Source organism: Acanthochromis polyacanthus, chromosome 2, assembly GCF_021347895.1.
Source record: "Acanthochromis polyacanthus isolate Apoly-LR-REF ecotype Palm Island chromosome 2, KAUST_Apoly_ChrSc, whole genome shotgun sequence".
NCBI classification, from domain to species: Eukaryota; Metazoa; Chordata; class Actinopteri; family Pomacentridae; genus Acanthochromis; species Acanthochromis polyacanthus.
This window is the reverse complement of record NC_067114.1, coordinates 36193765-36209839: the sequence shown is the minus strand read 5'-3', so window position 1 is coordinate 36209839 and position 16075 is coordinate 36193765. Positions and strand designations below refer to the sequence as shown.

The 16075-nt window shown below is 39.5% G+C and overlaps 1 protein-coding gene across 3 annotated transcripts in view; it reads right to left on the bottom strand.

The window, feature by feature from the left end:
- The window catches only part of cemip (cell migration inducing hyaluronidase 1), a 167080-nt gene that overhangs the window by 38138 nt on the left and 112867 nt on the right, over positions 1-16075 (bottom strand). For all 3 annotated transcript variants that reach the window (XM_051960360.1, XM_051960365.1, XM_051960368.1), the window contains exons 11-13: positions 13584-13775; positions 5636-5805; positions 2477-2686 (exon numbers count right to left, since the gene is read on the bottom strand). In XM_051960360.1, coding sequence (XP_051816320.1) covers positions 2477-2686; positions 5636-5805; positions 13584-13775 — 572 coding nt within the window. The remainder of the gene's footprint in view (positions 1-2476; positions 2687-5635; positions 5806-13583; positions 13776-16075) is intronic.

Genomic DNA, 16075 nt, shown 5'->3' with positions numbered 1-16075 from the left:
TGTTCATATGTCTTTCATCCCAAATCTAACAGGAGAAATAACTGCTAACAAAGAGTTTAATCTTCTCAACTTCACACAACCCAATTTCTCATCTTTGCATCATTTTCTTTTAAATGCACCATTATTTAATAAAGGAGTTTCCTCTGTGATGTGTGAAACACTTGTTCAGTATCTGTCCTCTGGGTCTCTGACTCCGTCATCGTGTACTCAGAGAACTGTCTTCTAAGACGGTGCAACAATTATGGTTATCAAGGTTTCTCACCAAGGCTGTGGTTGAATAAGAATAAAAAATATGTTTGACATCTTTTCCTGAAGACCCTTCCTGGACCTTTATTGAAAATGTCCTGAGGTCAGCAACAACAACAACAAAAAAAAACAATAAAAAAACACTCTGGTTTGTTTGTATTTCTAATCAAAGTCATTGTGGGCGCAGCTAAGTAATGCATGCAGCTTTGGTGTTCCCTCAAAATAGTGCAGGCTGGAATTGATGTGGTGAAACATTTGCACGCAGGGAGCACTGTGATTAAAATCATGAATCCTCCAAAAACAACTAGCTGGGCTGCCATACTGCATGATTCAAACCCTCTGCAAAAGTTTTAGTTTTAGTTGAATTTTCATTGTGGTAGGTTGATGTCTGTAGTGAAGAAAAGGGTAACACACAAATAGTGAAACAGTGGGAGAATGCTGACTGAAATGACTGACCAATAGCAGGCTTACACTTGTAACCTACATCCAGTGAATCAGAAAAACCGCATGCACACTAGTATAAGGAGCCATGCGATGGTGGATTTGTTGATGTGGGCCTGCCATTGTCATAGCTTTGAATGCAGCTGCCACAAATGGAAATGTGGGATGGCATCGTCTCCTTCTGTTTTCATAAAGGATGGACCAATGTATTCTGTGCTCCTGAGTATTTTGATAATTTCGTAATTAGACTTCATGATTACTAATGAGACACTTCCCAGGCATTTCATTCAGTTCAAAACCATCCTCGGTTAAAAGAAAAGATTATTCGACCACAACCCAACAGCATTTGAAAAGTTCATTTGCAAAACCAGATAACTCCGTTTTGATAAATTTTCAGAAAACTTTTTGCTTTATTGTTTACTTGAGATAATATCAGTCAAACTGAAGTTGAGTGGATTTGACTCAGTAGAAAAATACATGACAAAATAGAGAAAAAATAAATTGTTAGTGTCGTTATTATTATTATCTCAAGTAAACAATAAAAAAGTGAGTTTTCTGAAAATTTATAAAACGGAGTTACCTGTTTTTGCGAATGAACTCTTCATTTGCAGAAATGTTTTTTTTTTTATGGTTTCACACTTTGGGCCCATAGAGGCTGAGCACAACAAATATGTATTTGTGGCTGAGGCTCTTTTAGAACAAACTGCCCCAGTACAAAGAAGGTTCTCATAGTCAAAAAATGCATTAATTGTTTCTTGCAGTATTTATTTGTAATTTAAAAAAGCCTTTCTGGGCCTGTGAGCATCACATGAACGGAGAGAGTTCTGTCTGGGGATTTAATGCTTACATCGACCCAGGATACCTGGAAGGGGATTAGTGAGGGAAAAACGTGCTTGATGTGTACCTGAGAATTCCCTGCAATTAATCAACTGCCAAAGTCAATGATATGAATTTACGACCATATTTAAAATGTAGTTAAAAGCTCTTCACACATTATCACTGAGTGTGAATGTACTGGATTTTTGCAGTGTACATGAGTTACAAATATTTCATGTGCGTTTGACTTATGTTGTACCAAGTAATGTAATGTGTGTGTTGCATGCCCCGCATTTTGTCTAACATTTTATGTCACTTGGTGTGTAACTACGGCCTGCCAAGGGATGACAGATAAAAATGCAAAAACACACATATACACCCCCTGTCAAAGGTTTTAGGACACTGTCTCATTCAAATAAAGTAGAACCTGTCCTACAACAGGGGGTGTATTTCATCATGTGGATGTGATTAGGGCAAGACTCTGATCATACATGTCAAGTTTCAGGCAGATTGGAGCATGTTCAGGCCATTCACACAGCATTTGAAATTTCATGGCGAAGGATCAAAATTCCAGAGGCCGCCACGGACACGCCCTTTGACTTTGGAAAAAGATTTTAATAACTTTGGATCATTGAGGTGAATTGGAGTTTCCCCCTAGGAGGAGTTTGCTCTAAAAAAAAATGAAAAATGGGCAAAATCTGACATTCAACGCAAAATAGCTCACTTCCTGTTGGGTTTGGAATGTGGCTGTCACTGACCTTTTTGTTCAGCCTGTATATTTTACCTTTAAAAGAATAGTTTCAGATTTTTGGAAATATACTTTTGTGCTTTAGTTCCTTCACATCAATACCGTTACCCTTTCTGCATGTATGAGTATACCACTGGTAACAACTACTTCTTTAATGTTGTCCCTTACAAACACGTGTGAGAAAAATAGATTTACAATCTACAGTTCAGTAAAATCTTTACTGACCAGTAGTCCATTGGAGCTGTGGATGGTAACACAGCGGGAGAAAGAATGGTGAATGGATAGATCGCTGACAGATGTTGGGGGATCGTAGCCTCCCTTCTCATCCACGTCTCCATTCATGTGAAAATGGACTGGATAGTGTCCCATTGTCTGCTGGCCCATGTGCTGGAGCTCCACCCCTGATATATGAACTGCCCTGAAACCTCGCTCCACCTGAAAAAATGACAGCAGAAAAAGTTCTGTGGGTTGTTGCATCATTTAGATGACAGCTTGAACTGGAATCACATTGAAAAAAGGGGACCAAAAATAGGGGAATGTGTTGATATAAAAACACCATCAGCAAAAGCTGTTTGTAAAATAGCAAAGAAGAAGAAATAGGGATACTGCAAAGAAAAGGGGCAGGAAACAAAAGAACGAGGTTGAAAGGAGAGAGTAAAGGGCGAGTGCAGGAAAAAAATGACAGATAGGGAACAAGAAGAAAGGAGAGATGAAGGCAGAAAATGAGAAAAGAAAAAATTGAAAAAAGAGGAAGGGAATGAATAGGAAGGAGGTGTGGCTAGAAAATTAATGTCACAATGATAAAGACATTAAGAAAAGAAGGAAGAACAAGAAAAAGTTTTTTTTTAAAAAGTAAACAACTTGTTAAGGCAGTTAAGATTTGATGTGTAGAATGAAGATAAAGGGATGGAGATTCATCAGTGAACAAATAACATTGGAGATCACACTGACTTAGCAAGGAAAACAGTTTTGTTTTCCAAACCAGAACCACTATTGCACCTAATCATGACAGATTATAACATTTTCTAAGAAACTGTTTTTGGTGATTTTCATTGCAATAGCCTAACGATCTAAAGAGCATTTGAGAAAAACGCTCACACCCCACACTACAAGAAAAAAAATATCTAAATTCTACTCAGCTTGTGACTCTCTAATAATATTGGATATCGGATACAATACAAGGAGGGAGTAAGCTCTGGGCATTCATTTCGAGTGGCTTCACTGAGGACTTAATGGGGCTTTCTCCTTTGTGTCTGTGTGAATTGGAAGTACGTGCAGTACATACACCCATTTATGAGAAATATGTGACATTAGGCTACGATCGAAATTTATAATAGAATATGACGGCTTGCCCTGGGGAGTGGGAGGCATGAAGACAGCTGGAATACAACCACAGCCTGTCTCTCTCTTTCTGTGCTATTCTGTTGTTTTCTACCTCTCAGTCTCTCTCTGCCTGTATTCCTCCTGTTGACAGGCTGACAGATAACTCATACAGCCTGGTTTTGTAGACTATTTTAATCTCAAGTATGGTACAATGGTTTGGGTGGTGAACACACATCATTAGGAACTGAAACAATTGCAGAATAAATGATAATGATCTCTAATGTGATTCTGTAAAAGCTCTTCAGTATATTCACAAAAATTCTGAACTATTATTTTAATGTTGATTAGAATATTGGCTATCAGATCTGAATCTGTTAAGAATTTTTACTGAATCAAACCATCCGATGCAACAATCTGTTCCTGATTAATCTTAACTGTTTGTCACACATCTGTCTTAGATTCCACATTTGAGCAAATGAAATACAGTTAAGACTTAAATGAAAACTATATGAGTAAAGATTTTATCATCATCATTGCCTTTTTGGATTTTACTGGAATCCTGGTGCTCTGAATCAACTGCAGGCTTTTAAGGACACTGTAATTAAATCCCTACTCATAAAACAAAATACTCTTATATTTTAGTCAACAACAGACCTATTGCCAGTCTTCCGCTCCTTCCTGTAACTTTTGAAAAAGCTGTTGCCAATGTGACAGTCTGCATATAGACACAGTAAAGGTTTTCACTCAGGATTTAGATTTTTATAGCACAAATAGCATGAAGATACCAATGATCATCTTTTAGCCTCATACAGAGGACGCTAAGCCTGCTCCAAAGATGGCTGATGCTTAACCTCGTTCAGGGTTGGTCTTCCCAGTCAACCTCCAGCCAGACTAAAAGTCAGTAGTCTTTGGTAAATCCCAGCATAAGTAGCACCTGACTGCAAGTGCCCAAGTGCTTTGGTTTGGAGCCCTTCAACATCCTGTCCTGAGGTCCCCAGAGGCCCCCAGAGGTCCCACTTGTTCACAGCCACCTCCTCCAACCAAAGTGAATCACTTCACCACCCTTCTGCACAGCTTTCTAGACATTTTCAGGAAGAGTCCATGTGTCTGCCTTGCTTCGGGCTTACCCTTACTGCATGGCTCCAGCTTCTCACCATCCTGTTGTTCAGCCACTCAGGCTGCAAGTCCTGCCTGTCTTTTTGCACTTCATGTCTGTCCCTGCATGTTGTCTTTCCTTGCTCTTTGTCTGTATTGTTTGCCCAACTTATTCTTATCACATATGTATTTTGGAATATTTGCCTGTTTTTTGCTTCTGCCCTTTCAGTCAGTAAGCCTGTGAAATTTAGGATTTTGGACTTTTAGCTGCCTACTCTTAGCCTAGCCGTGCTAGACAACCCACGGCAACGAATTTAATTCTCTGCCATGGTGGGTCTAGTTACCCTCCATAAGGCTCGAGGCTGGATTCTCCTAAAACTGGCCAGACGAATCACCATGAAGTGTAGAGTCAGAAGGCGGGCGTAACTAAGTGACGACAGAGGCACGACGATTCTGACAGAAACAACCGGCGCACAATAAACAGTTATCTTTCGACTCGGCTTTGGCCACAGCCCTTAAAGATTTGAAGCTAAAATTCAACTTGAAAGATAAACAAAGAACGGCACTGAAGTGTTTCATTGAGAAGAAAAACGTATTTGGACTTATGCCGACGGGATATGGCAAATCCTTAATATACCAGTTGGCTCCTCTGGTTGGGAAGCTAATGGGACTTAGCCACAATCCGCCAGCGCTCTAGGAACTACATCAGCCTATCCGTTGCGCTGATTGGTTGTATACCTACCCAACTGCTGCAGAATGATTTGAAAGACAACCTTTTAGCCCGCCTCCCTCCCTGTTGAGCGGCCCTAGACCCTTTTGCCTTCAGAACATGGGTCTAGCGCGGCTAGGCTAGCCTACTCTGTCATTTGCATGCTCTCTTCCTCTGGAATAAGTCACTGCATGGAAAAGTGGCTGTGACGGACTTCATAGCCTGCTCTAAATGACACTGTTAAGACAACAACATACCTTCAAATGTCCCCCGAAAGTGTCAAAACTGAAGAATTTGCAGGCCTCATTGCCATAGCAGCCAGGCTCCATCTCACCACGGAGGAGGATGTTACGACTCAGAAGGCCCACCTCTGCCCTCATGTCCACTCCATCCACCTCCTCACCGATGTGGATGAACCTGGCCTTACCTGCGCACACATACACAAAGTCACAATTTCACTTCACTTCAGAACATGTTATATTGACTAATATTGATTTCCTGCAGCCTTATCCTTAATCTACACTACTGGTTAAAAGTTTTGAGACACTTTCTCATTCAAATAAATGAGAACCTGTCTTTGACCAGTAGTGCAAACTTGCCTAATCTCAAACTTACCCAAAGTTAACCCTAGCCTAAAACTAGCCTGAAATCCAAAACTTACTGACAGGTTTAAAGGCATGTTAAGCCCAAAATAAAATGCAGAATGACTCAAAAATCGGATCCAGTGGAGCAAGTTGTCACAGTGTTGTTAAAAGATGCATACAGAGAGGTGAAATATCTTTGTAGAATTAAATGTCCAGAGTGGTGTGTAAATACATAGTCTGTAGAGATGAAAACAGTCTCAGTAGCAAAATATCTATGGCATTTAGTTTATGGCATTTATGGTATCAGTGAATGGCACTTGCAAAAAATGTTGACATACGCTTTAAAAAATTTTTTGTACATTTTACAGTGAAAAACTGTCAAACCATGACAGTAAAAATCTGTAAACTGTAAAACAGTTTGATGCAATTTATGTAATACTGAATCACCATAAATCAGTTAATCAGGAGAAAAGTGTGTTTTTTAGATTTTTTTTCTCTTGAAAAAATAAATTTCCCGACTCCTGCAGTTTTAAATGGAAAAAAGCCATAATATGTAGAACAATACTGTAATTTTGCATTTAATTCTGAAAAGAATACTGTTTTCCCCAGTTAAATGTACAAATTGTTGTGCTAATAATGGAAACATGCTGCAATATTTATAACAAGTGGCATGGCAATTTCTGCATTTATTACACGTGAAGAATACAATTTGTTACCGGTCAGACGGATGTACTTTTGTGTTAACAATGGACATATGCTTTAATGTTTATGAAAGCTTTAACTGCAACTTTTGCTAAAAATACATATATTTAATGTTAAATACACTAACTATTGTGCTGATAATGGAAAAATGCTATAATACTGATAATAAGTTACACAAACTTTATTTTATATAGCATTTTCATGCAAATGCTCAAATTTTTAAAGGTTAAAACTTTTTTTTTTTTTACAGTAAAATATGGAATGAAGCATAAAAAATATCAATAGATTTCTTTACTGTGAATGTAGAAAATGTTTTACCATAATTTTACAGAAGCATTCTGGCAACCACAGCTGCCAGAATTTTACCGTAAAGACATTTTTTTTTACAGTGTATATTAATTCCAGGTTCTTCTGTTATTGTGAATTTAACTAATTAAAGAAATTCCACTTTAGTTTTTTGAATAACTTCTGGTATTAATAACTTTGTTACACTGCACAAAAGACATGTTTGAGCTCTTTATTTGTAGTCGTGATTGCATTTTTCATAGAAGTGTCATACTATATATTGCAATGAAAAATGAACTCACAGTGAGTAAAAATGTGGCAGTGCCAATAATACAAGTACACACACATTCACATTGTATCTCAGCTTGAGGGTTCAAATTTTCAAATGAACAAAAACACAACATAGAGACATGATGTCTCGACACTTTATCTGCTGATACTACTGCCAGAAGTTCACTGAATGGACTGTTCTACTAAACAGGCCATTCAGCGTTGAGTGCAGCTTAAACAGATGGCCATTCTGACTCAAAACTAGGAAAAGTACAGTTTGCTCTGCGTGTGTGTGTGTGTGTGTGTGTGTGTGTTCTTGTGCTTGCTACATTGTGAGGACCATTTTCTAACTATCAAAGTGAGGACATTTTTACAAAGTGAGGACATTTTGGCCGGTCCTCACTTTGAAACAGTCATGTTTGAGGGTGAAGACTTGTTTTTAGAGAACAGGTATGAATTGAGGTTTGGTTAGGGTTAGGGTAAGGATTAGGGTTAGGCAATCAGTTGTGATGGTTAAGGTTAGGGTAAGGCTCTAGGAAATGCATTACGCCTATGGATGTCCTCACTAAGATAGAAGTACAAACATGTGTGTGTGTGTGTGTGTGTGTGTGTGTGTGTGTGTGTGTGTGTGTGTGTGTGTGTGTGTGTGTGTGTGTGTGTGTGTGTGTGTGTGTTCTTGTACTTGCTACATTGTGAGAACCATTTTCTGCATTTAACTATCAAAGTGAGGACATTTTTACAAAGTGAGGACATTTTGGCCGGTCCTCACTTTGAAACAGCCATGTTTGAGGGTGAAGACTTGTTTTTAGAGAACAGGTATGAATTGAGGTTTGGTTAGGGTTAGGGTCAGGATTAGGGTTAGGCGGTCAGTTGTGATGGTTAAGGTTAGGGTAAGGCTCTAGGAAATGCATTACGCCTATGGATGTCCTCACTAAGATAGAAGTACAAACATGTGTGTGTGTGTGTGTGTGTGTGTGTGTGTGTGTGTGTGTGTGTGTGTGTGTGTGTGTGTGTGTGTGTGTGTGCGCGCGCGTCTTTGTGTGAGGCTGTGCAGATGTTTCAGATAATTGTGATGGAGGACATCGTGGTGAAGCTGAGTCAGAGTCAGTAGCACATTTGTTTCTATTTCAGGGAGAATGAGCAGGCACCGTGTATAATCAGTGTAAAGGCAGAAGCACTCACAAACATACCAATGCACACATGTATGCAAGACAGAGAGAAAAGCTGACCCTGAGCTGAGTTCATTGTGACAAAGTTAGAAAGCCAACTCTTTTTATACTTCCCACCTGCCCACATTCAAGCTTGCAGTATGAGCACACTAATCTATTTTTCAAAAGCAATACCAGCCATGTGTTTTTAAAAAAAAAAAATGCAATGGTGGAAGCTTGCTGCTCAGATATAGAAACAATGCAACCAAAGAAATCCATCCATCATCTATGCACTGCTCAATCCTCTGTAGGACTGCAGGGGGGCTGGAGTTTATCCCAGCTGACTTAAGGTGAAGACAGCGGACACCCAGAACAGGTCACGAGTCTATCACACGGCTACACATGGAGACGAACAATCATGCCATGTTAACAGTCAGTCATTTAGAATCGCCAATTAGGCATGAATGTGCAAACTCCACATAGAAAGATGCTATTCCGGGATGAGAACCAGGAATCTGCTAGCTGTGAGGCAACAGTGCTGAAGAAATGCTATCCAGAATTGACATGGCAGAGTAATTCTCCTATTTCCACATCAGTAACTATTTGTTGTTTTGTTATTACATTCTCCTCCCTGCATATAAATGTTCCATCAAAACAATTCCTGTGTCACTATCTTGAAGGAATGCCAAAGCCACATTCTCACAGAGATCCACCCAATACGACTGTGATTGATTCAATGAAATGTTTTACCCTCTTGTAGAATGATAAAGAAGTACAGACAGAACATTACATTCACTAGAAATGGTTGGTGAAACGAGACTCATCCCCGCCACACTCGCACCAGCCATCAGCAAGTCTCCAGGCTACAGTATTAGGCATTTTACGTAGTGCAGCTAATTAGAAGCACAATGTACCCCTAACCCAGTGGTAGTGAGGACAGGGTTAGGGTTAGAACAAAGATGATCCTGTGTAAAGAGGAGACAAGAAGAACGAACAGCACAATGAAGCTGTTCTGTTGCACATGTCTTCTACTCCTCCACAGTCACACAACACAAACATGCCGAGAGGGAAAAACACAGTGATGCAAAAAAGAAAATGAAATTAAAAGAAAGTGTGAAATCTGAGATAAAGATCACACACGTATTCACTCTATTTTGAGAGCTACCAACTGTAAACTAAAAAAGTAAGCTGTTCAACAGATGGCAAATATGACAGCTCTCCTATTCAATCACTTGTTCAATTCATGAACCTGTGAATAGAATGGTTATATTATTCACTGGCTGGTGGTTGGCCTGACATGTTTACATGCACAACCATAGCAGCTTTTAGGATTCTATGATTACTTTATTCTACATTATCAGCTAAAAATCCCAAAAACCAGAAATTGATCATGCAGTGTTAAAATCCTGCTTTATTATATTCTCCTATCTGGTCAGGTTTTATCTGCTAGCATCAGCGCTGCGCCTAACTAATGCCGGTGTGGCTGAACAAGACCAAATTCCTCCATCCAAGAACTAAAACTAGAACAGTGGAGGCTGTTATAGCAGCACGATACTGTCAGTGAGGTTAGAATCCATGCTCCATTGTCACATATGGCTTCAATATGCGATTGTCCACTACTTTATTGGGATGGTCACATACTTTTGACCATGTAATTATCTGCTGTCCCAAGTTCTCATAGCTGTTACTTGTGAATTTAAAAAGACGTTCATTGTGGAAATAATGAAGAGTCTTGATTTGTGATTTATTTTTTGGGAATGATCAGCTCTCAGTGGATGTTTCCAGATTTTAATCTCCTGGTGCAAACTGAACTGGAGAGCCATTTAGAACTGTCAAACGTTCAACACCCAGACACAAATTATTGAACTCAAACCGATAAATAGCCCTGGGCTATCTGTCTCTGTCTCTCTCATCTGTCTCGAAACTCTCCGTTGCCAACAACAACAAAAACAGCAGAAACGCCCTGTTTGTGCATAACCTCAAGGGCAAGAGGATAGACTTGATTATCACTGCGTGTTCAAAAACGATACTGCAAAGTGACACGCAAGCAGGAATTAATGAAATGGAGTACAGTCACGCAGAGAGTGACAGGAGCTCTGAGGAGAAGCCTCAGGCACACAGAGGCAGGATTACCCCTATGCATGGCAAAATACCGGGTGATGTCAGACTCAATGAAAAACAAAGTGGAATGTGTGTGTGTAAGTGTGTGTGTGTGTGTGTGTGTGTGTGTGTGTGTGTGTGTGTGTGTGTGTGTGTGTGTGTGTGTGTGTGTGTGTGTGGAGAAATCCCAGCAGTTCAGGCAGAGATTTAAGACGAAAACTTGGACTCTTAAATCGCCAGCAAAAGAGATAAAACTTTGAGTTTGTGAATTGGTGTTGAAAAGTGACAACTATTAGAGGAAAACATCGTGTCATGTTCCTGCAGGTTTGTCACAAGGCATAAATACAGGAGACTGATGAGGGTTAAGCTGCAGAACTGCGTTGAATGTGTTGCAGTAAAACAGAAAGAAACGTCATGTGTGTGCGTGTCTTCATGACTGTACATGGTAGTGTGTGAATATGTTGCCAGCATGAATGGGTTCAGTCAAGCACACACAGCCCTCCAGGATGTAGGCTGAGACTTTCCCTTGGCTCCGACTCAGACCAAACACCTTCCACTGACTCCACACTGCCCTGGGCTGTCTTCACTTGGCCTCTATCAGACAACGAAGCAACCAAATGACTTTGCCATTTTTGAAATTTGAATCTTGAGATATGGACATATATGAAGATGTCTACAAGATTCAGATTTTCCTACTATTTAATGTGTTTCCAAGGCTGATCTTGTTTTGTCCTTGTTTTTTTTTCCCCGACTTGCTTTTTCCACTGAACTAGGTGGAGCCATGTGCATGCAAGAAACACACAACACAGATAAAACATGTGCACACGAGTTGAACAGTTTCTCTTCACAAGGTTATGCTAAATATACACAAAGAACCAAAAAGCTTGGCTTAAACATGGAAATCTGAAAGTAGTGACAGTTAGAGTGTGTCATCAGCACAGACACAGCAGCGTAACATCAGTTTGACTGCTGTTTCTGCATGCACAAAGTCTCCAAGTGATACAAGCTGATTCATTCTTAAATTAAAGAAAACAAATGTGTAATTAGAATGAAATTTATTATGCCTCATATTTTGCTTAACAATCTCTTTCATTTCTAAAAAAGTACATGTTCAATGCATACACTGATTCATTCATAGGTATTGGATGAGGAGCACATGAAGACATGAATAAATAGACATCCCAAAAAAAACAACAACCACCCAACTGTGCCAGGGACAACCCACTGGAAAGCCTCCACACACATATATGTCTGTTTTAAACTCAAGAACCTTACTTCTATTCTAGGCTCAAAAACGATCTGCTTATCGCTTCTACACTCACTCTTCCTTTTCTTACACATGCACATTTTCCATTTGCAGAGCTATTTCGAGAAAAAATGACAGACTTTATTAATTTCTTAGTCTGTCATATTGCACTGCAAAACACTAATATAGACAGATCTGATCCTCTGATCTCTGATCACAATATTTCACTATCCGTTTTTTTCTATCCTTTTTAAAATATTACTTCACAAATGGATAATTTTCTGTCAGTTTAACTTTTCTGCGTTCAAAATTGGGTAGTTTCTCAAAAATCTAATTAAAAAAATAATATACAGACTTTCCCAAATTTTACATTCCTGTGGATGGACTATACCTTTAGCCTGCTGGTCAACAGACTATATCAACAGCCTGGTCAAATAGCTACAGTATATACAGAAGTCAGCCACAACTTTAAACCCCCTGACAGGTAAAGTAAATAACACTGTGTTCTGGGTCCTGGCATGGGTCCTCGTCTAAACTTTGACACTTTCACCTACCCAAACATTGTAGCTGTTGTCACCCATCACCTTAAACCTTTTCAGGAATTGTTTGAGGACCAAAACAAAGAGCCCGACGTGTTGATCCAGCCTTCAACCTCCTCAAATCCTAATCCAACGAGGTATCATCAGGAAGAGCAAGCTGAACAAGTTTGATCTACAGAAGGCCCACTACGCAGCTCACAGCACCCAAAGGATCTGCTGTCAGTGTTCCTGTGCCCACACCTCAGGGGGTCAGAGCTGTTTTGGCAACATAAGGGGGACCTACACAATATTATATATAATACTGTTGTTGTGTTTGACACGCTAATAAAAGCTAACAAATTACTGAATGAAAAAAGGGAATAAATGTATTCCAATGAATAAATAAATGGGTGAAAGAAAGACAGCATTATTCAAGGAGTCAAGAGGTTTTCTGTCAGAAACTAGGAAGTTATACTACAATGAAATTCTTAATTTGCTGAGCCTCCATAACACAGTGTATAAAAGTGTATAAAAAAATCATTATCATTGTAGTGCTATAGAGACAATATATTGTCTGTAGAATTTTATTAATGCCTAACATGTAGTGTAGCTGGTGAATTACTACATGTGCCACCTGCAGCTGACTTACCCCCTACTGAGCCATTTTTGTTCAAAAGTTAAATATTGCAGCAACAACTCAAATGTGAAGAATTAAAAATGGAGCAGAGACAATTTTCTTTGTATGAAGTCCTCAAAAAATGGATAATTAAACTCTCAAACCCATTTTTCACTTGATTCATTTTCTTGATGCAAATCGAATGAGGAACTGCAAAGCCTTAGGTCGACCCTCCTCCATTATGAGGAGTCCAACGCTCTTCTGACTGGAATGCATATTAAAAAAGAGCTGCAAGAGAAGTTTGTTTTTCTAGTTTATTGATTAATCTGTCAATTGTTTTTTTCAAAATAATCTCAAAAAGTCAACCAAATGTCAGAAAAAAATAATGAAATAACAAAAGTGGAAATGACAAAATTTATCATTGAAAACACAAAGCAAGTGAATATTTGGCATTTTTCTTTGTTTTGAGGGTGTTGTTGTTTTTGTCGATTATGAAATCAACCAGCCATTAAAATACTTGTTGAATACTACACATTCAACTATTTTTTGTTTCTGTGCCTAAAATTTAAAGATTTTTATTACACCATGCCATACTACTCATACCACCAGTTTGCACCAATCCCTTGAATTTTCTATGTCTGTCTGTCTGTCTGTCTGTCTGTCTGCTCACATCATTTATGACAGTATTTCATTCCGTCCCTGAACTATAACCACTATAAGTCACTGGTTCTCTTACCTTTGACCTTGACTTCGTTGGGTTTGCAAGTCGGACAGGGCAACAGGGTAAACTCTTCAGCCTGGTGCATTGAGTAGTCTGTACTGGCAACAACCACCCGATCCCCAGACACCCAGCCTGCAGGGTGGTCAGAGAGCTCCAGGATGCTGCTGTTCGACAACACATCAATGGAAATAGAGGCCTGTGGACGAACTACAGGGGGAGATAAAGACAGTTAGAACTAACAGAATGCAGAAAAAGTCGACAAAACCCTAGGCTGTTTATCGATGGCTGAATTCCATCTTTGTGCATTAGTGCACATTGTAATCCATGGCTCATTTCCAGTTGAACTATGGTTTCTTGTGCATGGCTAAGCAACAAGACTGAACTTTATTTAACTATGATTTTTTTTAACTTTGTCACAGCATTATTTTAAATTCAGATTTTTAAGGTGTTCTAAAACTACTGTCTGTTAACTAAAGTGACAAAATCTTAGGCATGCTCCGTTTAGTGTTCCTCCACACTCATTTTACAAAGTAATTCCTGAAAAATGTTTGCAGTGCAGTAAGGAGTAATCCTGATGAAAAAGGCCACTGATATCCCCACTGTCCCGGACTGCTTGCTCACAGGGAATCCAAAGGTAACTTTGGATTGTTGGGTACTCTGTTCTGAGTTTAATATTCATAAGGTTTGTACCCTACTATGTTAAAGGCAGAGGAGATTTAATTTCCTACGACTTTGAACGTAGCATGCGCATGCGCACATACAACCTCTCCCTCACCCCCCTCTAACCTCCCCTCTCTTAACATTTACGAAGAAACGCCCCCCTCCAGAAACTTGTGTAGCACTCGTGAAGTTGTCTTTTACGGCTGGGTCCCCCTGGATCTTTATCTGCCATTATGTAAAAAAAGATGAGCAAAACAAGTCGCCAGCTAACTACGAAGCTATACCAAAGCAACACATACAGAAAACATGTAAGTCCAAGGCGTACGTAATCTACGTAACTAGGCCTGAGCCGGAAGATTTTTGATTGACAGGAAAGGGAGCAAACCAAACGCCTCGGTCCGAGCGCATTGATTGGCTGATGTTTTTCAGGTCCTGCCATGTCCACAGTTTTTTTTTATTTTTTTTTATTCTTTTACAGACCATACATACAAGTCCACTAAAGGTCAGTATATTCATTTTATGTGAATCAAACAAATTAAACAAACAAAACATCCTCCATAATGCCTTTAAGTGCTGTGAGATGTTATTTGTTGTGAATTTGTGTTAATACATAAAACTGGATTTAACTGAATTCATATCAGGGAGCACTACTCCCATTCTCATGTGCCCATTGTGCTTTCAGAGTTGGACAGAGGTCAGCATGCCTTAACTGACCGGTCAGCAGCTACGCAGCTGAACAGTGTGTTCTGGCACCTTCCTATCACAGCATTAAGGTTTGTAGTAATTTATGCTTCAGTAACTCTTCTGTGGAATAAAACCACATAGGCCAGCCTTTGGTCTTTATGTTCATAATGAACTTTGGACGCCCACAGCCCTGTGTCCAACTATCCCATTCCGTTTAGTTATTACTACTGCATGCCGGCAGTACCTCCCAAACCCTGTCATTCTGGAGGTGCTTTGACCCCGTCATTAAATAATCATAGCAGGCCCTTAAAAAGTTGCGAATGTCCTTACACCGTCCTTTTTATCCTGCTTCCAACACATCAATTTCAAAGAATGACTGTCCACTTGCTGACAAATACAACCGACCTCATGACAGGCATTATTACTATGAGATAAGCATTGTTACTCACTTTATCAGTCAGTGGTTCGAATATTGATGCTGTAAATGTCCAATTGCAATGCTGTTCGGGGTTCTAATGCTTCATCATGACAGACACATTCCCTCAAGAAACACTATATGCAACAGGAATGACTACTTTTGGAATTAGCTGAATAAGGATATCGTATAAATGTATTTATATACTCTTGAAACTTGCATTGGCTGCAGTTGTTTGTGCAACATCAAGAAAAAAAATATTTGAAATTATATTCTGCTAATGTTTCTTTACAGTTGATTTGTGCAAAGATTTGCCAGCTATAATAAAACGGCGACTGTATTCACATTCTCATTTTGGAGTCAAGGCAAACAAAGGCTTTCATAGAATGCTGTACTATTTACCACTGTGAGTGCGTGGCATGTTGGGGTAATTGTAGCCGGTGTCAACCTGACGCTACAAGTCAACACTCCCCAGCACTCTCCATATAACACACAAACAAAGACAGAGACAAGTCCAGACAAAGGTCTGTGGTATCAAAGTTTGGTGCTGTGTGCTTTCCAACACCGTGATGTGGCCTTCATGCATTCCAACCATAGCAGTCTGCCCACACACACACACCAATCTCTGCAGCACATTCTGCGAGTGTTTGTGATTTGATACACTATATACTGAAATTAGTCAGCTAAAGCTCTCCCTCTATGCTATACTTATGAGACTACACCCAGAGGGTAGCATGATTAAAGCCTA